At 37.5% G+C, this 25594-nt stretch overlaps 1 protein-coding gene across 1 annotated transcript; it reads right to left on the bottom strand.

The window, feature by feature from the left end:
• Window positions 1–648: 648 nt before the first annotated feature.
• LACTB2 (lactamase beta 2) lies at window positions 649–25594 on the bottom strand. The gene is made up of 7 exons (XM_080800876.1): window positions 25429–25594; window positions 19425–19588; window positions 13999–14125; window positions 7181–7359; window positions 4675–4823; window positions 1901–1982; window positions 649–1259 (listed from the first exon to the last, which is right to left on the bottom strand). Exons 1-7 carry the CDS (start codon window positions 25548–25550, stop codon window positions 1216–1218), a joined length of 867 nt encoding a protein of 288 aa, XP_080657002.1. The 5' UTR covers window positions 25551–25594; the 3' UTR covers window positions 649–1215.

The raw sequence follows: 25594 nt of genomic DNA, 5'->3' as shown, positions 1-25594 counted from the left end.
GCCAACCTATTAAGTGAGTGAAGTGGTATCTCATTGTGGTCTTAATTTGCATTTCCCTAATGATTAGTGACATTGAACATATTTTCATGTGCTTACTGGCCATCTGTATATGTTATTTGGAGAAATGTCTATTTAAGTCCTTTGCCCATTTCAGAATGGAATTATTTTTGTTGTTATTATTGTGGAGTTCACAGTGATTCTGTAATATGAAATGGGTTTTAGGAATAAAACAGGTCTCTAAGGCATGAAAATAAGTGTTACATACAGTATGACAATGCTAGGGACCTTGGGAAAAGGGGCAGAAAAAGGTGAGGATGTCAAAGAAAGTTTAAAAAAAAAATTAAAGTTTTAGCTTTAGTAAAGAATTAAAAAAAAGGACATTCTCAGGATTCTGAGCTCATTTTAGTACAGTAGTTTGGCAACCTTATGGGTTAAATAAGCATTGCTGGCTACCCTGAGAACCTAACCACTATATTTAAGAACACTACTTGTATAAAAAATGCCCTTTCTTACAAATCTTCTAGTTAAAAAAAAACAACAAACTTTTGGTATATAATTCATATATATGATGACTGTTTATATACTAAAATCTAAACTTGAAAGCTAAGTTAGTTATACTAATGGATTATAGAAATAACTATCATATAATGCTTTTAATTAGGAATTTAATATTTTTTAATTACCATAAGTTGATGTTTATGAATCATTTGTTAGATACCATTAAAAAAATACACAGGATACAGAGCTATAGAACTAAAGCCAAATCATAATACAACTGATAGAAACATGAAAACAAAGCTATTATCTACAGATAGAAATAAAGAAGGATTACACAGAAATCTGTTCTGTTAACTGAAGCAGCTGGAGAAAACACTATTATTAGCCATTTGTAATAGATAACGAATCTCCAAGAATAATGCCCAGTTTAACTTAAATAAATTTTATGATTTTTAAAGTAACCATAAATCTGCTGAACTTGGATAAACTGTTGGATTCTGAGTTTTTGGTAAAATGTTATAACACTTGGATTAGATAAATAACCTATATTATATATGTAAAATGTAATATATATTTTAGAAGAAGTAAGATATTATTTTAAAGTATATCTAGGGTTATTTTCAATGTTCTACACTCTATATTCATTGTAAATAACTGTAGTTGAGAAAACATACCATTCTCTAAAAATAAAAACAAAAAGCTTTCATTAATCTGAAACTAAAGATTAGCTTTCCATTTCTTGTCAGGATCCGTGTTGCTAGCTGTGGAAAGAAAATTAGAGAGTAAAAATTTAACAAAAGATAAGCAATGGATTTTAAGTTATTTTGTGGCTAGAAATTCCTAAAATAATTTTGTTGCTTAATATAAAGGTGGTATTTTTTTGTACATATAAAAGCACTGCTGAAGCTTCTACACAAAATTCAAGTTTCGAGCTTCTTGATTTTAAGGATTAAACTTCTATAAAGATTGTGAATTTGCTGAATTAATCTAACACTAGTAAACACTTACAGAATTACTGCTTTAATATTTTTGAGTTTACTACCTTTACTACTGCTAAAATGTTTGGCTGTTCCCAAACCTTCTGCATGTGAAATTCTTTGTGGTCTTGTGGTAGGGAGAAGAGAGGCTATCTTCCCGTTACATGCCTTTGATTGTAGTTGTGGTGGGTAAGAACTGCAACCCCTAAGCAAAATTCTAATTCCTGTGGGAGCTTTAGCTTCCAATTTGTGGTCCACTGGCCTTTCACTACTAACCCTTCGTAGTGCTTTTTTCTCCTTCTTACAGTGACGTTCAAGGAAGGACTCTGGTGGGCGTTATTTTTCCTAAAAGCAAACTAGTTTGTAAAAAAAAAAATATTTTAAATGCTGGTAATAAAATAATTGAAATTTGGAAGTATACTTACATATTTTTCCTTCTTTTTCTAATTTTTTCAAATGAAGTAAGACATTATGTTCAGCCATTTTATGTAAATGCTCAGGAATATTCTAAAAGAAAAAATGAGGGTGAAAGAAGACATTTCTTTTTTAAAAAAGAATGAGTTAATCTTGTTGAAATTATTAAAACATGGAAGAAAAGGAAAACTTTAACTTAAATACATTTTTATATAGGAATAATCAAAGTGACTTCACTTTGTATATGTCTTGCTTTAGGCCACTCTATTTTTAATCTATATACCTATACATAAAATAGACTGTAAGATCTATAAGGACAGTAACAGCATTGGTTTTGTTCATTACTATATACTCAGTGCTTAGCACTGCTTAGCACATAGTGGGAACTCCTTATTTTATGAATGAATAAATAAATACCTGTAAAAATTATTCTAGAGTTTTGATGGTACTATGGACAATTGGCCCTATGGTTTACTTATTAGGTTACATGATAATATCCTTGTACATTTCCCTTGGTTATCCTATCTCTGTCATCCTTTAGTTTTCATCTGGAAACTTCCTTAGACTTCTCTTAAACTTCATGTTTACTTACATTGAGTTGTATTGTTGACTCACTTCTTACTCAGCCAACTTAACACAGCAACATCACACATTATTGTTCCCCAAATATAAACTTCCAAAACCAAGCCCTCTCTTAAGCTCCATTACCATATACTATATCCACCACTGTGATCTTCTAGATCTAATTATGTGACTCCTCTGCCTAAGATTCTTCAGTGGTCGTGCCCAGGTTATTGGCTAATGCCCATATTTTTTAGGATGGCAGTCAAGGCTACCATGATCTGATCATGCCTGTCTTTCCTGCCTCATTTCCTGGGACTCCTTTCCTGCCCATCCACATATGCATTCTGTGCTCCAGTCATATGCAATCTCTTTGTGGGTTTTCAAACATATATAATATTCATATACAATGCTCTTTTATTACTTGCAAAGCATCTTTTTCCTTCTATCTAGAATGACTTCCTCCTGTACCCTGGCTTGGAAAATGCTTACTACTTCTTCAGAACTGGTTAAATAACTAAGTTTTTAAAGCTTTTTCAGACAAGCCTCAATACCCTGCATCTTCTATCAGGTGAAATTTATTCCTCTTTCTTTTATGCTCTGATATACTGTGTAGAAGTCTTAGAGGAAGCCTGGTATGATAGAAAAAACAAGACTTGAGTATCTGGCATCTCACTTTTGAGTATGTGATATCTGCTAGTTGAGTGTCTTTGGAAGTTACTTAGCTCACACTTTTTTAAAGTCTATTACATTGGAATAATTGTATCTTTATGTATTAAAAATTCAAGGCGTATGAATTAAGGGCCTCAAATTACATTTGTAAATGTAAACCAATGAGTACAGAGTCTACCACACAATAAGGTGCTCAAAAATGATAAAGTCGGTATTATAAGCATCTGTTGAACATGTCTGTTTTCACTAAACTATGAGTCCTTTGGGGTAGGGATGTACAGTCATCTTTGTGTCTCAGTACCTAGTCCACTGTGTGGCACACAAAAGGCATCTAGTAAATGTTGAATGAATAAATCTCTCTAGAATACCCATGCCATTCTATACACAACAGGTATGTGACACATTTTTACAGTGAATACAGTGATTACACCTCTAAATGCAGAATCATCATTTTGAAGGGATGGACAATTGCTTGATGACTCATCTGGGAGGGTGATTCCAGAGTTCTGTTCTCTGTACTTAAGTTAGGAATAAAAATCCCAATGTACCAATGTATAGTCTAGTATGGCTATATTCTATTATTATGAGGAAATGAACTCTTTCACAGAATTTAAATATTTATATTACCCTTTTGCCAATGGCATTTTTTATCTTTAGCCATTTTAACCATTCATCCCTTTCTTTTAAAACAAAGCACACTGAGTATATGATTGTTTTTTGATCACTTAGGCCAAAGGAACATTAAATTTCTTTACTAATTACAATTGTCCCCAGGTACTTTTCACTCTCATGTATCTTATGGCTATACAGTTTGTAGTAGTGGGAGGTAGTTGTTTTTTTTTGTTTTGTTTATTTATTTTTTAGTAATCTCTGAACCCAACATGGGGCTTGAACTCATGACCCTGAGATTAAGAGTCAGCGCACTCTTCTGCCTGAGCTAGCCAGGTACCCCAGTAGTGGCAGTTTTTAAACCCAGGTAATCTTTGCTGAAAAATGGAATAATACTAATTGATTGCCTCACAGTGCTGTTATATATGTACTCGGAGGCCACTGAAGTGAGAGCACTTTTTTCTCTACATTCTAAGTTATTCTAGTCATGTTCTTTTACATGTACTTTCTCCTTCTTCTCCCTCGTTAGGCATTCCTACTACTTTCCACTGCTATTAACCTAGTATGTCACTAGCAGATCACCCTTCTCACTTGCTATGGGCTAGGACACCAATTATCAAGATGGCTACAATAATACATAAATCATTACAAAATTTAATCATTAGGGTGTTGGTAATAGTCTCTCCTACAAGATGAAGTATGTAAGGTTTAATGATAGCTTGGAATGTTTCCTTTGGGTTCTCCAGGTCCATTTCTATTTGTTAACTTCTGTGTTCTAGAGAGTTGAGATTGCTGATCTCGAATTTATACAAGCAGCACTACTTATAAAATTAATAAACTTATTCTGTTCTGGATTACATTAAGTTTACCATATCTATAGTCTATTACAAAGATTATTCTAATAAAACCATTGCTATGTACAAATAAGATAAATGAAAATTACCTTGTAAATGTTTTTTACAAGCTCCATTGCTGTAAATGATTTTTCAAAATTATCACGAAACAATGTAAGAATTTGCTGTTCTCGGATATTTCTGTGAGAAATGTATTCTAGAATTTTAGCTTCAGCGTTATGGATTACTGGGCCATGTCCTGAATTAGAATTATAAAAATTATTTCAACCAGATAAAAAATATCAAGTACAAATGAAGTTAATTTATTTAACAGTAATTCATATGATGTACTGAAAAAGCATACTAAGTATATTAACAAATAGGAATTATTTGGAAAACCATACAGATAGAAGATTTAAAAGTTACACTCAATGCCAAAAACCAGATAATTATATCAAAATCTGTATGGAATATTATTATATATATTAAAAATAAAAAATAAACATTTAACAATAAAAATAGCATCCACAAGAGTAATGATAGGTAATATTTACAGAGTGCTCATTATTTGCCAGGCACTTTTCTAGAGGTTTAATATATATTACTCTTAGAAGAGTCCGATGAGGTAGCAACTATTATTATCCCTTCTTTATATTTATAGCAGGAGCTGAGATATGAGGGGTTGGCAGATAACTTGCACACAGTTAAACGTTGAAGAAGAGATGGGGCTGGAGGGCTGACTTGAGAGCTCTTAATCACTCTATGCTCCTAACCACTGTGTCACACTTAATGTAAGAGATTGAAAAGGGGAATGTAAAAAGTAGCTTCATGTGACTAAGATCTATTAAAAATTCACAAGAACCAGAGTAGAACTTTAAGAATCTTATGTATAAGCTAGTAATTCAGAAATGTTGACAACCCAGATTAAGTTATATTAAAATCTAGTTGCTCTTTAAGACAGTACAAATGAATATATGACACAAGTCTGCAAGAGGGATGTTTAAAATTTTTGAGAACAAAATATTCAGAGGCGGACTCACCTGTTATCATGTAAAGAGCATGGGCTTTGGTTAGAATATTGACAATCATTTACTTGTATGGGGCCGTGAAGGTCTGAATCCCTGAGCTTGTTTCTTCAGCCGGGCAGTAAAGTGAAGTAAAGCTACCTGTTTCAATGGGTTTTTGTTTTTTGTTTTGTTTTGTTTTTAAAGATTTTTATGTATATATTTGACAGAGAGAGACACAGCAATAGAGGGAATACAAGCAGGGGGAGCTGGAGAGGGAGAAGCAGCCTTCCTGCCAAGCAGGGAGCCCAGTGTGGGGCTCGATTCCAGGACCCTGGGATCATGACCTGAGCCGAAGGCAGACACTAAATCAGCTGAGCCACCTAGGCACCCCGTCACTGGGTTTTTGTGAAGACAACACAGTATAGGTCCCTGCACAGCACTGGCCAGGCTCTCATATATGGTGGCTGTGGCTACAGAACATAATTTACATATAAGCTCCTGCTGTGTCAGGAAGCCGGTTTAAGGATTCATTAAAGCAAACACTCTAAGAACCATTACTAGGCAGCCTCTCGGTAGCTTTGCTTCATTCAGTGTGAGTGAAACATATACTCTCTTCTCTTTAAAAACAGCTGTCAGCTTCCATTGCTCTTGTGTCATAATACGAATTCAAATGCCCAGCTCCACTATGTTTCCGATCCTCTCAGCAAGAGAAACTCGTGAGAGAATATAAGGGTACTGACGATACTCTATTTACAGATCTTTCTGTGGCTCTGGTTAGGAACAAGTTAGAAGGACTTAAAAAATTAGGTAACCTAGTTTCTTTTTCCTTCTGGGCCCTCTTGTTGAGTCTTATTATCTTTCTCCACTTTTAGGATGGAAGGGAGATTCATGCTGCAGAGCAATGCGCGACAGCTGAGATACTAAAACAGGTTTCTTTTTCTGGAGAAGTGAAATTAATATAGTTTTAGAGTTGACATAGAAGCTACAGATATTTCAGTAGTGTGAGTTAAAGAAACTGAAGCTCAGAGTTCATGGCTAAAATGTGGCCTGCAACAGAAATCTAATAATTAACAGAAGTGAAGATACCAAAAGATAAATTTATTTCTTTTGTTTAACAGTTCTATTAATAGCTTTAAGGGTGTTAAAAAATAAACCTTGTATCTTTATAAAGTAATTAATGTAACTCTCAGCCTTTTTAAAAAAGATTTTATTTACTTAATTTAGAGAGAGAGGGAGCATGTGAGTGCAGGGGCTGGGGGAGGGGTTGAGGAGGAGGGAGAGAATCTCAAGCCCATTCCCCACTGAGCCCAGAACCGGATGGCTGGCTGGATGCGGGGCTGGACTGCATGACCCTGAGATTATGACCTGAGCCATGAGCCTAAGTCAAGAGTCAGTCACCCAATCGACTAAGCCACCCAGGTGCTCTAACTCTCCAGCTTTTTTAATTGCATGGCTAGATAAGACTTAGGGGCATAATTTAAAGAATTGCCTTATGGGTATCTCTTCTAATTCTGAAAACATATAAAACACACACACACACAGACAAATCAAAATGAACCTTCTTCATCATTTCACACAAATGGTTTGCTAGATTTAAGCAACTACCCACCTGGATATATAATATTAGCTTTGATCTTTAATAGCTCTTTTAGGGAGTTCATATAATCATAGAGGTCTTCAAATACAGTTGTTCCTTCCCCTAGGATGCAATCTCCAGAAAAGATAGCATTCTCCTCTTCTAAAAGTAGAGCCATATGATCATCAGTGTGGCCAGGTGTGTGTATAACCCTGGTTAAAAGAAAACGAAGAAATAGCAGCAATTAGAAACTCTTAGGCTTAGAAGAAATTATTCTCCAGCCTTATCTCTGGATAAGACACAAGTGGTGTCAAACTGGGTAAAAAGCTCCTTTTTCTCTTGTGGCCCACTGAAAATTATCATCAGAAAATTCTCTGCTTTAAATCAGATTTCCCACTTTGAAGTACAAATTTAATACTTTTCCCTTTTTTTCTTATTTTATAAATAATAAGCATGCACCAATTACAGCAAATGTTGAAATTAGAAAGGAAACTACTTAAAGGAGATATGAATTCACAATCATTCCACTACTCAGAGACAGTGCTTTTATTATTTAAAAACATTTTGTTTTTTTCAATTTCCTTTGCATAGATGCTTATTTTACAATATACTTTGTGGTGAGACTTTGAGAAAAAAGCACTTTCCTAAGTTGCTGTTGGGAGAGCAAAATGTATAGTATAACACAAATGGAGGGGAATTTGGTATTTCTAGCAAAATTACATAACCCTTTGACCCCTGGTCCCACGGCTAGAAATTTACCCTGAGAATACACGTTCACAAATACAAAAAATATATACAAGTTATTCATTACATTATTTATAAAGACAAAATATTAGGAACAACCTAGATACCCAACCATTGGACAGACACCATGGACACACTGTGGTACAACCACACCATGGAATACAATGCAGCAGTCATCAAAAAAAGGACGAAGATCTCTGTGAACTGATACGGAGTAATTTGTAGGATATGTTGTCAAGAGGTAAAAAAGCGTGTTTCTGTTCATGTCTCTGCTTTACTGCTGGAGCAGGCCGCGAGCTGTACCTATGTTGCAACCCAACTACCTACCCCTGACCTTAGTCCAGTGTTCCATGCCACATAAGGCAGGCCTCAGGGCAGGGTGGTTGGTGTGGGCCCTGGAGCCTGGGGCCATGTTTGGCCTGGGGTTCGGATCTCAGGTCCACAGGCCCCTGTGCTCTGCAGCCACCCTGATGAGGCTGCATGGCCCTGGGCCAGTCCCTGACACCAATTTTGCTGAATGTGCCACAAAGCAGATCCTTGATACCGCCAGGGCTATGGACCCTTTGCAGTCAGGCAAGTTCTTTTCCCTACCCCGCCTCTTTTTGGCCTTATCACCAACCACCTTTTAGCCACATAGCCATCCAGACTGAGAAGATCCAGAAACTTGGGGGCCACGAGAGCCACGGCCGCAGCCCCACTGGCCAGCATCTGCGGGGGTAATGCTGGTGGCATGTGTCACCAGAGCATCAGTTTCAACACCCATCATCCAGGTTACTTTGGAAAAGTTGGTCTGAGACAGGACCACTTAAAGAGGAACCAGAGCCCCAACCAGAGCCCAGCTGCCAACTTTGATAAACCAGGAACCTTGGCAGGTAAGGTTACTCAGGTAAATGCTACCAAAAACAAGATGGGAGCTGCTCCTGTCGTTGATGCAGTGTGGTCGGGCTACTACAAAGTTCTGGGAAAGGGAAAGCTCCCCAAACAGCCTGTCATCCTGAAGACAGCACAGCAGAAGAACTGAGCAGAAAATCCATGCGTTGTGTGTGGGAGCTGGGTCCTCAAGCCATGGGGGAGGAGGTTCATTAAATGCTAACCAGGGGGGCGCCTGGGTGGCTCAGTGGGTTACACCTCTGCCTTCGGCTCGGGTCATGGTCTCAGGGTCCTGGGATCGGGCCCTGCATCGGGCTCTCTGCTCGGTGGGGAGCCTGCTTCCCCCCTCTCTTCCTGCCCCTCTGCTACTTGTGATCTCTCTGTCAAATAAATAAATAAAATCTTTAAAAAAAATGCTAAGCAGGGTTTTTCTCTTAAAAAACAAAGCATGAAAGAATGTTTACAGTTGCTCTTTTGTCTAAGAAAGGTTGGGGAAATAAAAAGGTGTATGTATATATTTCCCTATTTTTGTAAAAAGAAACGGAAGATAGATAAAAAACTAATGAATTACAGCTGCCTATAGGGGCAGGCAGGTGGGATGTAGGGAACAGAGATGAAAGCAAGACTTATCTGATAGTAACTTTTTTTTTTATTAGTTTTAACTTCTGAGCTATGTAAATATATATTCTAAACAGAAAACTATAAACATGAAAGAAATCAATCTTACCATATACTGGAAAGATAGCACAGTCATGCTACTATTAATTCAAATAATTCTGAAATACTAAGATTATACATCTTTAATAGAATGTATCTTAAGGTTAAAAGAAATGGAAAGATATTTTGAATTTTACTTAATAGGTTTATTGTTGGCAGTGTTATTGGTTACTGTGTTTTTGAAACTGTTTTGTGTTTACTGTATGACAATATAAACAATAAACTGATGTTGAGAAGCAATATTTTTACTGTGGGATAAAGAAAAAAAATACATGAATGAGGGAATTAAGGTTTTGGGGGTTGTTTCTCATCTGAATTAAGGAATCATTATGAATTCATCATTTCATTTTTTTCCTTAACTCTATGAAAAGCCCAGAAGTAATGACACTCCACTAGTCTTGAGCATGCCTGACACTTAGTTCTGGATGGAACTGAAATACCATTTCCCACTCAAAGAAACCAGGGCTTCTTGCAGACATGGCTGGCTCCAGGTCTGGGACAGGGAAAGTAAACTGTGTTATGGAGACGTTTCTTTTTTTTTTTTTGATTAAACCCGTTGCAACCTATTGATGAAAGTATTCAATGTTACATGAAAATAATTCCAAGAGGCATATTTCCACCACTATAAGAATATGTGGGTGTGCTTGTATCTTATGGACAACCTTATGAACAATCACACATACGATGCATTTACAAACAGAGCCCCAATCTTTTTTAATCTACAGAAACTCACTTGGAGAACCACTCTTTCAGAGGCTGCAGACTGTCTTATCCATTGATGGGTTTGGAGTGCACCCTCTATTTGTCCCCCCACCCCCCACTCCAGAACTCAGTAATGGTTTTCTTTGATAACCAAGGCAACAGATTTCTTAAATTAGGGGATCAGAAATTCTAATTCTCCAGTCACCTGGGTAGCTAATGCTTTAATCTGCATAAAAACGGTGTTAAAATTCACTTCACATAGGCAGGAGGACAAAAGGAGATGACATCAGAGGTGCTTTGCTAAAGATCAGAGGAACTGCAGCTGTGGCCTTCCCATTCATCAGGTGGCAATTTATCTAGTTCTGCCACTTCTGTGATAGAGTAGACTTTATAAAGATGGCTCTCTTAGGAGATTTAGAACAGTCAACAAAAGCTGTCAGACTGACTTTTCTTTGAGAAATGGAACTCAGGTCACTAGAAAATTCTTGAAGGTTATATTCAGAATTAAATCCTACTGAAAAACCTGCTTCCTACTTTTTTACCAAAGGGTTCTTGGTGGGTATTGTCCCCATCTCTAATGTATTTTTCCCCCCAAATTGGCAAGCAGACCAGATCAACTGGACATCAAATACTTGAGGACTTAAGTAGATTTTAACCTTCTGTTTATGGAACTTTTGCTTAATGATGAATCTTCTTGTTAATATTTAAAACAACTGGGTTTTACTTACTTTATAAAAATGGAAATAGGAAGCATCATCATCAGCAAACTAAATGTTTTATTCAGATTCTAGCATAATTATAATTTATTTTTGTGAAAAGGTTATTTACTAAGTTATTTTTAAAAAGATTTATTTTAGAGAGACACACACAGAGAAACAGAGACAGAGTGGGGAGGGGCAGAGGGAAGGGGAGAGAGAGCCTTAAGCAGACCCCACGCTGAGTGCAGATCCTGAGGTGGGGCTCAAGCTCATGGCTCTGAGATCATGACCTGAGCTGAAACTAAGAGTTGGATGCTTAACCAACTGAGACACCCAGGCACCCCTGTTGTTGTTTCTTGATCTGAAAGCTGCTCATATGATTTGTTCAGTTTATAACAATATACCATGTTGCACATGGATGATATACACACTTTTTAAAAAATATATGTTAATAAAAAGCTTAAAATAGGGGGCATCTGGATGGCTCAGTCGTTAAGCATCTGCCTTCAGCTCAGGTCATGATCCCAGGGTTCTGGGATCGAGCCCCACACCGGGCTCTCTGCCCAGCGGGGAGCATGCTTCTCCCTCTCCCACTCTCTCTGCTTGTGTTCCCTCTCTCACCATCTCTCTCCCTCTGTCAAATAAATGAATAAAATCTTAAAATAGGGGAGTTTGGGTGGCTCAGTCAGTTAAGCATCTGTCTTTGGCTCAGGTCATGATCCCGGGGTCCTGGGATCGAGCCTCACATTGGGATTCCTGCTCAGTGGGGAGACTGCTTGTCCTTCTCCCTCTCTCTCTGCCTCTTCTCCCTGCTGTGTCTCTCTCTTAAAACCTTACAATATATGGTCTGTTTATGGCAGATGGGTGGTAATTAACTACGAAGGGCCGAATGTTCTTAATCTGCAAATGAGGTATAGCTCTAATATCCATGATTCTGTGATAATTAATAAACCAGTACTGTGATTCCCAAGCCTTTGAGATAGGTCTTTAATGTGTGATGGGGGAAAATCAGTATTGTCAAGAATACTCTCTGAAGAATTAGTAATGTAATGTTTATTATCTTTTGGTATCATGAACAAACTACAGGAGACACTATCATATTTCCAACAAGAACATTTTAAGAAAATTGCCCAGAAATTAGTTGGGTTTATCAAAGGCATATTAGGAAAAAAGGAACACTGGCTTGAAAGGGGGCATGGATACCCAGTTATTTTCTCTTTGTCGTTCACTTGCTTATCTACTGCCCTCTTTGTAGATATTTATTACCTGTTGGATAAGTATTCAGTGTTTCTAAATGCCAGAGACTGAGGATCTGAAGATGAATCTGACTTCTGCTGTGTATCAGAGAATAGCTAGTTTACCATCAAACCTCCTTTCTCTTTCTCCTGGGCATGAAGTTAAACCCTATTTCCCAGCTTCCCTGCAGGCAGGAGTGGTCTATGACTGAATTTATAGCCAATGTAACAGAAGGTCTGGTCTGTGAAAGCCTCCCATGAAAGATCCCTTCCGTGCTCCTTCTCTGCCACCCACTGGACGGACTGAGGTGAACAAAGCAACCTTGAAACCAACTCTTGAGGATGGTGGAATCACGAGATGGAAGGTGTCTGAAACATTCCTGCAGGGGGGCCACTTGATAATCAGGAATTCATCCTGGATGTTATGTGACTGGGAAGAAAACTTATTTCACGTATGAACCATTATACATTTGGGGGTTGGTTTGCTACAGTGACTGGCATTAACTAATACTGTGAACCTAAGGGGTTGATGGCCTTTTATGGAGATACCTACTTATACAAAAATTACAATAAAATTTAATAAGTGCTATGATAAAATAATATAAGTTATATGAAAGTTAGAGGAGGAAAGGGGCGCCTGGGTGGCTCATTTGGTTAAGCATCTGCCTTCGACTCAGGTCATGATCCTGGGATCCTGGGATCAAGCCCTGCATCAGGCTCCCTGCTCACCAGGGAGTCTGCTTCTCCCTCCCCCTCTGCCTCTCCCCTTGGCTTGTCCTCTCTCTCGCTCGCTCGTTCTCTCTCTCAAATAAATAAAATCTTAAAAAAAAAGTCAGAGGAGGGAGCATTTAATTCTGCCCAGAAAGGGTTCCTGAAATAAGTAACTTGTGAACTGAAGTCTGAAGAATGAATAGGTATTTATGAGGGAGACAAGTAGGGGGAAAGCTGTGATGCATACCTGGTAAAGGGGAAGGCATGAGCAAAGGCATGAACATACATAATGTGTCCAGGTATCTGGATAAAGCTAATTGTATTTGCAATGGCAGTGGTAGGAACTTAGACCAGAAAAGTGGTTTGGGGCTAGATAGTGACATGGTAAGGAGAATAAACATGATCTCATATACACTAAGAATTATTCAAGGTTTCAAGTGACATTGGGTATGAAGGGTAGTTTGGAAAGGGGAGCCTGGAGACAGGAATACTAAATAAGAAGTAGTGGTAGTGGACATGAAGAAAAAGGGACAGCATGGGCAAATATTTTTAAGGTAAAATCTAACACGATAAGATGTGGTGGGTGGGGAAAGGGGGAGTGATAAAGATGAACTGGAGCCAGCTTCTGTCTTAGAAGAAAAAATAAAATCTTAAGTGCTGAGAGCAGTAGGTGTTCTGAAGTCAGAAAGCAAGTAGACTGTGGGGGACAGAGGAGAACCGTAAGTAGTTCAGTTTACTGAGTTTGAAACAACTTTTCAACCCGATTTATGTCATGGGGGATGATGGGGCTGGCCTAAAATGTATTTACTTTAGGTACAGGTCATCTTTTGGAATTGAGAGCATGAGAAAGTCCTGAATTTAATTGATGAGTAGAGCCCTAAACCATTCCCATCAGGAAATACTAATCTATTTATTTAATTTAAATTATTAAAAAAACTGGTAATCATGTAACTCAAATAAAAAGGGTGGATAGAATGAAAACTCTTTCTTTTCTCTTATTTCTCAAGCAACCTGGTGTTTCTTCCCAGAGTAACCATGTTATCAGATCTTCTATATCCTTCCTGGAATATTCCTCACTCATATAAGCAAAAATTCAGAAATCTTCCTTTACTTCCTTTTTATAAGACACATACATAACCACCCCCACTTCCCTGATTAAAGGACATTTACTGACCTGAGAGTGGCACCTTCAGTTTTTATCACATCTCCATCTCGCAGATAAACATATTGTTGCTTTCCATCTCCTATAATTTCTTCTCTCGGAGGATCCCGTGGGAGTTTTTTAATGCAATATGCACTGTCTAGTAACAAAACATATGAAATATATTAAGTCATACTCTAAGTGATAATTCAGCCTTTTAAGAGATCAACTTTCTTTCCTAATCTTTTTCCTGTATTTGGTTTTTGCAGTAATTTCTTAAGCCCTTTCTCTACCCCATTAATTTATTTCAGCCATTTTTATTTTTTCTTGTTTCAAACTCCTTCCTTTTGTAACACTGTTGCTTGATTCATGATTTTGTTCTTCTCTAAGTCTGCAGTCTTCCTATTCATTCAATTTTGCACTTTTGTCATTTCATATTTAATCTCTGATTTCATTATAAGTATGCTCTTTAAATTCTTCAATGAAAACAAAAAAATAAGAGATCAACTTTCATAGAGCTAACACTATGAATGACTGCAAAAAATATTAACATTAAGAGACAAGAGAAAATGGGATGGATTATAGCAGCCTATCTCTGGGATTTGAACCATTTTTTCTACCTCAACAAAAGAGCTTTTTATTCTCTCATGCACTTCTAGGTCTACATAAAAGCCTTTGTGATTTTTCTAGTCACTCTTATTTTATATGAAAGTCTGAAAGTAGTTCTTCATAATCTTGGCTAGCTTTGATATCAAGATGGGTGTTGAAGAGGCAGCAATACGGAACTGAGGAATGTTTTTCTGTCTAGTCTTAGCATATAGCAAAAGAAGTCATGGCATCATGGCAGTACTTAGTAACAAAATGATGAGAACATAGTGTTCTTTCTGTGACTGCTGAAAGGAAGCCCCAAACCCAGGACTGCGATATTACACCATTAAAATAAATTTAACCCATACTACCTCTCACTGACACAAAGAAAATCAATTAACCAATCAACAGCTGGGTGCCAAGTATACTATATATAGTGATTACAAGCACTGTGACATTGAAGTGCTTAAAAACTATCACAGTTGGGGAAATAAAACTTACAGGTAAGAAATAATTAGAGAACTATACTCAGTACCATTTAATGAATACTAAATGGGCAATTCAGGTAATAAAAGCAATAGTTTAAAGAAAGGAAAACAATTAGGAAAAATTTCAGAAATATGACAGAACTTGAAGTGTGGCTTACAAGATGAATGATTTGGGAAAAGGTACAGAGAATGATTTATAGGCAAGGGGAACAGTATTAGGAAAAGCATAGAAATGACAATGAGCATGGCAGATGTGCAACAATGTATGCTACCAACTTGTTTAATGCAAAACACTGGCTGGGACATGGAGATAAAGACACGGAGATTAGATGAGCTCAGATCATGGAAGGCCTTAAATTGCCTTTCACAGAACAGAGGAATTTAAACTCTACCATATGTGCGCCACTGTACTCTCTTTAGAAAGAAAACCAAATAGTGTTAACTGATCAATATGGCAGCTCTAGGTGGGACACTGGAGGGTGAGTGATCAGAAAGACTAGGAGGGGATGTCTTGTTAATAACCCAGCTGGAAGAATATGAGTATTAGAACTAAGGTGACAGCAACGAAACTTAGGAGAAAAAGACATTCAGAGAAAAACTGACAAGGCACAGAAGTCAGGCTAGTATAGGAGATAAGGAGATAGAAATATTGCAAATATAATAAAAATAAAATAGACTGGGACTAGACCTTCTCTCCCTCTAGCCCCAAACTCTATTATTTTATATCTTAGAGGCTGAAGCAAAAAATAATATGCTATTCTGGGAAATGGCATTACATAATAAGGCTGTCTTCATTCTGGAGTGAGATGGGGAGGTTTTTTGGTATGTGTTTATTTTTAATCTGTATAATTTTGTCTTTCAGTAAAGAAGGAGAGGTATTATATTTCTAGTTATGAGACCTCTGGCACACAATCCTTCCAAAAAACTCACCATTATCTCGAAATTACAAAACAAATGTCATACTATGAAATAACTTTGTGTCAATTTTTAAAGTTATGTACAAACATGAAAACACATATCCTACTCACAATAACAATCTGTCTAGGCAGGATAGAGAAGGGCATGCTGAAAGCAATCATTTAATAATTGTTATATTTAATAAAAGCTTATGGAGCTATAACTCAATATTATAAAATTCATCCTTTCAAAGAGTACAATTCAGTGTTTTTAAAATATACCCAAAGAGCTGTATAACTATCACCACTATCTAATTTTATAACATTTTCAAAATCCCTCAAAAAAACCCTTCACCCAACTGTAGTCATTCTCTATTCACTCCTCCTACCAGCCCCTGGCAACCACTTATCTACTTTCTTTCTCTATCATATGATTATTTTAGCAGTAGAAAATCTTTCTTGCTAAAGGTTTGAATAATGGGTTATAACATCATTGTTAATGCTAATTATGGAAGCTGATGCAAACACGTGGTATTATATTACTTTCTAATGAAAACACATATCTAACTGAGAGGTATAGAAGCAAACATTTGACTCTTAAGACCGGGATGGGAAATGTATGGCAAAGACCCAACTTCAGCTGCAAAATAAATCACATATTTATCAGGTCACAAAATAGATTTACTCAAAAACAAGCCAAAACACTGGGGCAGCCTGGGGCTATATAGTTCTCATGTCTAGTAAAATTGTGGCTTCCTGCCAGCCACTGGGAGTTCTAGAATTATACACTGATCATATCTTAAATGTTTGAAAGCAGGTTGCTGTATCTTCTCAAAGGAATCTTACAAATGGCATTTGTCATTTTAGTGTGGCCAGTAAAACCACAGGTTGTTAGCATCATAAAGCAGCTGAAAAATTTCTGCCATGCTAATAACTAACTGAAGTAGTAAAATGATATGGAGCAAAGAAAATAATAAAACAAAATGGAACAAGAATGCTAGCGATTAAGGGTTTAGAGAATGAAGAAATACATGGACTCTTGAGGGGAGATTCTGAAAGGTACCTCTGCACTGTTTCAGTGCTGAGCAATTCAAGGTCTACATCCAGCTGGTCTAGCTTCAATACAGTTCAGAATGAAAGTCAATGACCCACTTCTCAAAGTATTAAAATTTTAGTGGCTATGAGGCAGGGTCAAATTTCTCCTTGATTTTCTTTAAATCATAATCTATTAAGCAAATATTCATTATTTTGTATGGCACCCAAAAATGATTTAAATTTTTTAAAAAATATTTTATTTATTTTTGAGAGAGAGACAGTGAGGGAGTGTGTGTGTGTGTGCGTGTGCACGTGCAGGGGGAGGGGCAGAGGGAGGAGGAGAGAATCTCAAGTAGATTCTTTTTTTTTTTTTTTTTTTTAAAGATTTTATTTATTTATTTGACAGGGAGAGATCACAAGCAGACAGAAAGGCAGGCAGAGAGAGAGAGGAGAAAGCAGGCTCCCCGCTGAGCGGAGAGCCCGATGCGGGGCTCGATCCCAGGACCCTGAGATCATGACCTGAGCCGAAGGCAGAGGCTTTAACCCACTGAGCCACCCAGGTGCCCCTCAAGTAGATTCTTTACTGAGCATGGAGCCTAACACAGGGCTGGATCTCATGATCCTGAGATCATGACCTGAGCTGAAATCAAGAGTCGGACGCTTAACCAACTGAACCAGTCAGGTACTCCTAATTTTTAATTTAAAGATATAGCTTTGGTCCATTAACAGATGAATGGATAAACAAACCCTGGTATAGTCATCCCATGGATTACCACTTGGCAATAATGGAAAAACTTATTGATACTGAAACATAGGTGATCTCAAAAACATGATGCTGTGTGAAAGAAGCTAGAGAGTGATTCTGTAATGCTTCCATTATGTGGCATTTTAGAATAGGCAAAATTAATCTATAGTGAAATAAAGCAGATCAGTGGTTGCTAGAGGGGGAATCATTGCAGGCAGGCATGAGGAGACCTCTTTTTGGGGTCATGAGAGAATTCTTTGTGTTGACTAGATTGGTCACAAAGATGTTTATCAAACTATATTCTTGAAATGGGTAAATTTTATGTATACAAATTCAAGGTCAATAAAGTTGACTTATGAAGGAGAAGACGTAGGCCATAAAGATTTAAAATGTTTAACATTAACATTTAATTTAACATTAAATTAAAACTCATGCGAAAAGATTTGGCCAAAGCTAGTCAAGAACCTTCAGCATAGTTTTTTAATTCACAAAATGTAATGGGTAGATAGACAAGAGAAAGGTGAGGAGAAGTTAGACTGAAAGATGATTTCTTGTGGCATACAGTCCTCTAGGATTGTAAGAAAGGAGGCTAGAGGGTAACAAAGTGAGGTTAAAGCGTTTTTTATAATGGGCAGTCTGGTGATCTGGGGTGCTTTGGTTGATAATATCTTGATGTCCTAACTGTAGTCTCAAGTCCTAAAAAGAAGATATTTAAAGATATTTAAAAACACAAGATGAATGTGTATGTATGTCCCTTCTGTGAATGAATGTTCCTGACCCTCCTGTCCTTCATATGCCCTGAACTTGCCAAGTATACCCCAATTCTAGTAGCTCTGCTCCTGCAATGTCTTCAGTCTGGTATAGGCTCCTCTGAGATACCTTTATAGCTTTATCCCTCTCCCTAGCCACCTTAAATACAAGCCACTGCCTTCAGTCACTTTATTTTCTCCCCCCTTTTTCTTCACTTAGCTTTATTTTTCTTCATAGCACCTATCACCTCTGACCTATTACTTATTTACCATTTACCTTCCCTACTAAAATGCAAGCTTCAGGAGAGCAGAGTCTTTTGTTTTGTGCACTGCCACATCCCTTGTGCCAAGAACAGGGCCTGGACAAGAGTGGTCACTTGAATTTGTTAAAGGAAGGAAGGAAGGAATTGATATGTGTGTGATGGTGAGATGGGGGTAAAAGGACCAAGGTGGTAAAGTGTCAGAACTTTCAGGGATGGAGAACTGTCAATACAATGATCTTTCCCAGCATTTTCGTGTATCATAGTAATTGCCTTAAAGTTATGGAAGACCTAAGATGTTTAGAGTGTGGACAGTAATAGAAGCTACCTCACAGACCCATGTAGCATTTATCACAGTGCTTGGCACATAGTAAGTGCTCAAGAGTGGTTAGTTATTACTAACTCTGAAGCAGCAACTGTCATTATTACTACTACAGACAAAATCCACTGACCTTCTCCCCTGGGAAACGGGGAAAATTAAGAGGGATAAGAGTTTTGAAATAGAAAATAGGACTTTTCCTTTCCTCTTTTGTTAAAATTGGGGGCAGTATCAAAAGTATATTAATTTCTAAAAGTACCATGTAAGTATATGAGGTATTCAGTAAATGACTGACTGGCTTACTTAGTTCTGTAACAGAAATAAATTATTCTGAAAACATAGTTTTTCTCAAAGAGCTTAATTAATGTTTTCTGTTTACCATTATCGATGCTTTCACAAATATCTCCTATGCCCCCAGTATGATCACGGTGCCAATGAGTCACTATGATTTCCTGGATTGTTGTGTTAAATTCAGTCAGAGCCTGCTTTAAACAGCTGATATATTCTGGAATTGCTGGTTCTCCAGTGTCAATGAGGATTCTCCTGAAAATTAAATGGACGATAATCACACAATTGGAACACAGAATTAATAGAAGCATTATTTCTCACACAGATAATTCCTGTTACATTTAAGAAACTGCTTAAATTGCTTGGCTTTCAACCTGCTTGAAAACCAGCTATATGATATTTTGCCCTAACTATTGTAATCTCACTGTAAGAAAAGTTCTCTGAAAAAATCTTAGAGCTCCATATAAGTCTGAACTTGGCAAGTTCAAGGCCCAATAATATTGAATACTTACATACCACTTAAATATGGCACTACTCCAAAGAACTTACATATTTTAACAATTGTGTTATTCATCACAACTATTTAAAGGAGGTATTTTATTATATAACTTGCCCAAGGTTACTCTGCAAATAAATGGCAAAGCCAGCATTCAAACCTGGGTATTCTGTCTCCAGAATATGTGCTTTTATCCACTCTGTCTTTGAGATCTTTTACAACATATTCAGACGTCTCATAGATATGAAAGAATTAGATTCAGAGGTATTCCTCAAGAAACCTAGTCTTCTGCACTACATGCAAAACTTATCATTAAAGTTTTACATTGGCTTCCTTCCACATGAAAATGAAAGGAATAGGGAAGCATAGGGAGATGTCTGAGCTGCTTTATTTCTTTACCTAAACAACCCTATCAGTTATTTTTCTGCTTGTGGTTCTGAACCTTCTTTATACTGTTTGCCCTTCCTCACCATTTCATGGAATGACGGTCTTTCTCTTTAAAATTTTCCTGATTTTATATATATGTAAATTTTATATATATGTAAATAATATATAAATATGTATATAAATATAACATATGTGTGTGTATATATGTGTGTTTGTATTTATATATATACATATATGTATATATATATATAAGCAGGACATCTTCCTCCTCAAGAACCAACTCATAAATTTTTTAATTCATGCTGCTTCACAATAGTACCTCCCTAATTCAGGTTGGGGGAGAGAAGATTAGTCTTGATGAAAAGTCTCAGTCGTTCACTCATTAATACATTAATAACTATAAATTATCTACTATGTGCCATGCCTTTCTTGCAAGACAAAAAATCCTGTTTGCATTCTAGTGGAAAGTGGGAAGAGGAAGCTATGAGAACAAACAGTAACAGTGACAGATAAACAACATTCTGCAGAACATTCAAATGGGGTAAATATGACCTGAAGCATCTGGATGGCTATTTTATACTGGATGGTTTGTTTCCCTGTTCCCTGAGATGCACAGCCAAAAAAACCAAACTGTCCTCCAATGGGGGAGGGGTCAAGGGTGGAGGTGGGGACAATGGCCTTGTGATCCACAGGCTTTTATCTACACCTTAAGTTCCATAGAGCAATGGCTCTACTTTACAAGTACATAGAGTTATAACTGCCCCTTCTGGAGAAAGGGAAACTAGATGGATATACTGGCCCATGAATGCATTATGAGGTTCTGTAGGCAGTGGAAATATATGGAGGTGTTGGTTAAAAAACATTTAGGAGGCACAATCAACAGGATTTTTTTTTAAACAAATGGATTTGGAAGGAAAGGGAAAAAATTAATGATTTTGAGGTTTCTAGGTAAGATGACTGGTGTGTGATTAATTAAGACTATAAACACTGGAGGGAGCAAATCTAAGATAAATATGGTTTGGGTTATGATGAATTTTGATGACGTTGCCAGCCATCTTTCCTTGCTTTTTCTTCATAGCACTTATTACGATGTGACATATTATATATTTACTTGTTTATTAATTTTGCCTATCCCCACACCTTCCCACAGCCTACAAATTTAAGTTCCATGAGGGGAGGAGCCTGGTCTGATTTTGCCCGGATCTAGATGGTGGCATGTATTTGATAGTAAATGTTTGTTGGATGAAAAAATAAGGTAGTGGCTTTCTTTCATTTTATTTAATCATCAAAACAATCCCAAAATTTTACTCTCATTGTACAGATAAGGAAACTGAGGCCTTGACATGTCAGACATATATGTAATATTGTAACTTGCCTAAGACTCACGAATTCTAGCACAGGATATATTTGAACCCACACCTTTCTAACTGAAATGCCCATTTTCTTTGGATATGGGGAATACTTCAGTAGGTTTTAATGGACAACTTTAGGTAATGGGTTCTTAATCTTTTTAATGTTTTGGGCCCCTTTGGCAGTGTGGCCCATGGACTGGTCTAAGAACAATTTTTTTGGAGTGTATAAAATAAAACACGTAAGATTACAAAATAAATCAATTCTATTGAAATAGTTATCAAAATTAAAAAAAAATTATGCTATAGTGTTACATGTGCTTCTTTACTACCATATAAAGTAACAAGATCGGCACCAAAGCTTAGAATAATCATAACTTCTTTTCTTTTTTTTTTTTTTTTAAGATTTTATTTATTTATTTGACAGAGATCACAAGTAGGCAGAGAGGCAGGCAGAGAGAGAGGAGGAAGCAGGCTCACTGCCGAGCAGGGAGCCCGATGCGGGGCTCGATCCTAGGACCCTGGGATTATGACCTGAGCCGAAGGCAGAGGCCTCAACCCACTGAGCCACCCAGGCGCCCTTTTCTTTTCTTTTTAAAAAAGATTTTATTTATTGTTGAGAGAGAGAGAAGGAGTGCGTGTGCATACATGCACAAGTAGGCAGAGCAGCAGGCAGAGGGAGAGGGAGAAGTAGACTCCCCGCTGAGCTGAGCAGGGAGCCCAGCAGATGCTTAACCACTGAGCCACCCAGGTGCCCCAATGATCATAATTTCTAAATGGAGATGAATACACATACAATTTTGAGATATCCATCGTGACTATAATATGCAATGAAAATATTAGAGAAAAAAATCACAGGTACTGCTACTACTACTATGGTTTGTTGTCCATATTCATAATTGAATAAAGGCTAATTTTCAGTTTGAGGTATTTTAATAATGGCATAATTCTGCTCCCCCCCATCCCTCCCCACTAAGGTGAGACTCCCTGAACTATATTGTTTTTAGGACCATAGAGTTCCAATTAAGAACCCCTGATTCTAGTAGAGGAGGAAGAGAAGAGATGATAAAATCAGGTCTGAGTTACTATGAATGAATTATTGTTTGTTGATGTACCCCTAGTAATCTAGAACAGTCATGGCCACAAAGTAAGCACTCAATATATATATGTTGAATAAGTTTAGTTCAAATTCTAATGAATGATTACCATGTACAAGATACTGTGTTATGTTCATTATAAGATGCAAATCATTAGGTATTTTCTGAGCACCCACCATGAACCTGGTGTTGTCTGGATGCTATGATGGAAGAAGTGATAATAGTAGCTAACATAATAGTATACTTTCCATATGCTAGGATTTGTTAAGTGCTTTTGATTCAATTTTTCATTTAAATTTCACTGAATCTTCATAACACCCTTTGAGGTGGATGCTATTTAATTCTCAGTGTACAGATAAAGAACCTGAAGCTTAGATAATCAACTGCCTTGTCTGAAGTCATAAGCTAGAGTTTGGATTTAGGTGACGAAGAGTACAGAGTCTTAACTCTAATTACATTAGATTGCCTTTCCCTATTAAAAGATAAACTATTTGCCCTCCAAGGAGTTACAATTTTGGTAATAAAGGTTAAAACTGCAGCTTTTAGAGTTTCTTGAGCAGAAGAGGAACATGGAAATACTCTTCAGAAGATCTGGCTATTATTTATCCATTCAAATGTTACTGAGTACCTATACACTAGGCATCACACTAGGTTTAGTAATGCTTTAGGGAAAATTCATTTGAAATCCAAATGAATTTCACTTGGAAATTCATTTGGCATTCCCTAAATTCATTTAGGGAAATTCATTTGACACCAAGGAAGTTGGTAAGATCACCTAGGTAGAGAATATAGATGAGAACAGGAGAGACTGAGATTACATCTTAAGGAACTCACACACTTAAAGATCTGGTAAAGAGGTGGATTCCATGAAGGAGATTGAGAAAGAACAGCCAGAGAGGTAAAAGGAAACCAAGAGAATGTGGCATTAGCAAATCAAGGAGGGAATGGTCAACAGTGTCAAAAGATACTGAAGTTCAAATAAAATGGGAATGGAAAAATGCCATTGGATTTGGTGATATAGGAGCCACCTGTGATCTTAGAGCAGTTTTGTGCAGACAGGTGGATACCAATATCTGAACCTTTTACTTGAACCCAATTAGTATTCACTGCTTGCCACCTGACTTCTACTTTATACAGTAGAGTAGCATTATCTACACACTCACTTATTCTAGCGCGACTATGTGGATTCATCATATATATATCATATATTAGTGATTCCACTGGCCATTCCACCCCATGACTTTATGTGAGTGGTAGTGGAAGCAGCGTAAAGTGGGAGACCATGAATGTCTTCTCTCAGTTACTTTCAGGTTCTTTATGTCTCTTTTTAGCACAAGCACTTTGCTACACTGAATGTGGTTCTAGTGTTTAAAGATAACAGTATGTATTTTTCACACAACATGGCCCCTAAATGCAAGCCAACTTCTTCATCTGGTTTTCAAACAGAACCAGCCATCTGCTTTATTGCTGGAAGAAAAAGCAGGCTGCACCAAACTTATTGTGATTGTACATGATCTCTAACACAGTGCCTCCTAAGAGACTTTTTAGGGCAGTTTTGACTATAGTCAATTTTTAGAATAGGTACTGATGTTAAAAGTAGTTTAACATGACACACTGAAGAGAGAAGAGAATGCCTATGGACTTCTGGGGTGAGGGAGTCCCAGACAAGACAGATTCTACTCTAGAAATAAAGTATTTTTTTCCACTGAATTCTCTATCATCCTAGATTCTGGAGGCTGCCTAAAGCTCCTGTACCTACTGGACCCTGCCTTGTTTCTTCTGAACCTAACTTCTGCCTGTCTGACTTCAGTACTTCTAGTTCCTTCATTCTGCTCCATCTAAAATTCTGATTTACTGGAAAAAGGCAAATCCAGCAGATACTTCAAATGGAAACTCCAATTACTATTAAACTGTTTTTTAGAAATCAGTTATGTTAATTTTAACACATCTTGAAATATACAATTAAATTCTATGCTTAAGGGGAACTGTATTTTATTTTTATTTTGTATTACCTAGGGTATACTAAAGACGAAGCATATAAAACTTTGTTCATGCACATTTATGAAGTACACCGTATCTCACCAGTTAGGCAAAATTACACTAAAACAATGCAGCTGAACAAGAGAAGAATCTTAGAAATACATATAGGTTATTCCATATGCAAAATAACTTAAATGAGGCTACACAATAGTAACGAAAACCAAAATCAGTCTGCTCCTCTTCTCCAAGAACTACGGGGCTCCTTCGTGTTTCAGACTCCAGCAATTTGGAAGCAAGAAAATCCTGCCCTCTGCCGCTTAGTTAAGAAAAAGCCCTCAGCACAATTAATCACTTTTGTGAAGGGCAAGTTATACTCTTGAGCAAAACACTAGTGAAAAGTCTGAAGGTGAGCAAAGTAAATGATTTCTTGGATTTTTAACTCCAGGCGATCCTAATTTCTCAACAGCTTAAAACACTCACCCTGGCGTTCAACATTAGGCAAAACCAATTGGATTTCAAAAGCAGGTAGTTTTGATTTTTCTCACTATTTCACCCTCATTAGTCATTTCTAAGGTAGGTTACCAGCCGTATTGTAGTGATTTGGGGGAGGCCTGGAATGGGGGCGTCGGAAAGTGGTCCTCGGTGCGGCTGCCTGGACCGGACTGGACACTGAGCTCCAGGTTGCAGGGGCGCAAAACCTCTCCGCCTTTGCCGAGCAGTCGTCCCAGCCCCAGCTCTGCGTCCCGCAGGCCGGGACGTTTGTTAGAGAGGAACAGGGACGTTTACCTGGTGCCGATCCCTACCAAGTAGGTGTTGGTGCCCTGCAGGGTCATGGGTCCCGGGTTACAGCCCAGGACGCGCACCACCCGGCTGGAGAGCCGTTCGATGCGCTGCAAAACAGCCGACATGTCCGCGGCTACAGCTGGTGGCGGCTCTACTACTCGAACCCGGA

This window comes from Martes martes, assembly GCF_963455335.1.
Source record: "Martes martes genome assembly, chromosome: 4".
Classification (NCBI taxonomy): domain Eukaryota; kingdom Metazoa; phylum Chordata; class Mammalia; order Carnivora; family Mustelidae; genus Martes; species Martes martes.
The sequence above is the reverse complement of the archived record's forward strand: the minus strand, read 5'-3'. Positions and strand labels throughout refer to the sequence as shown.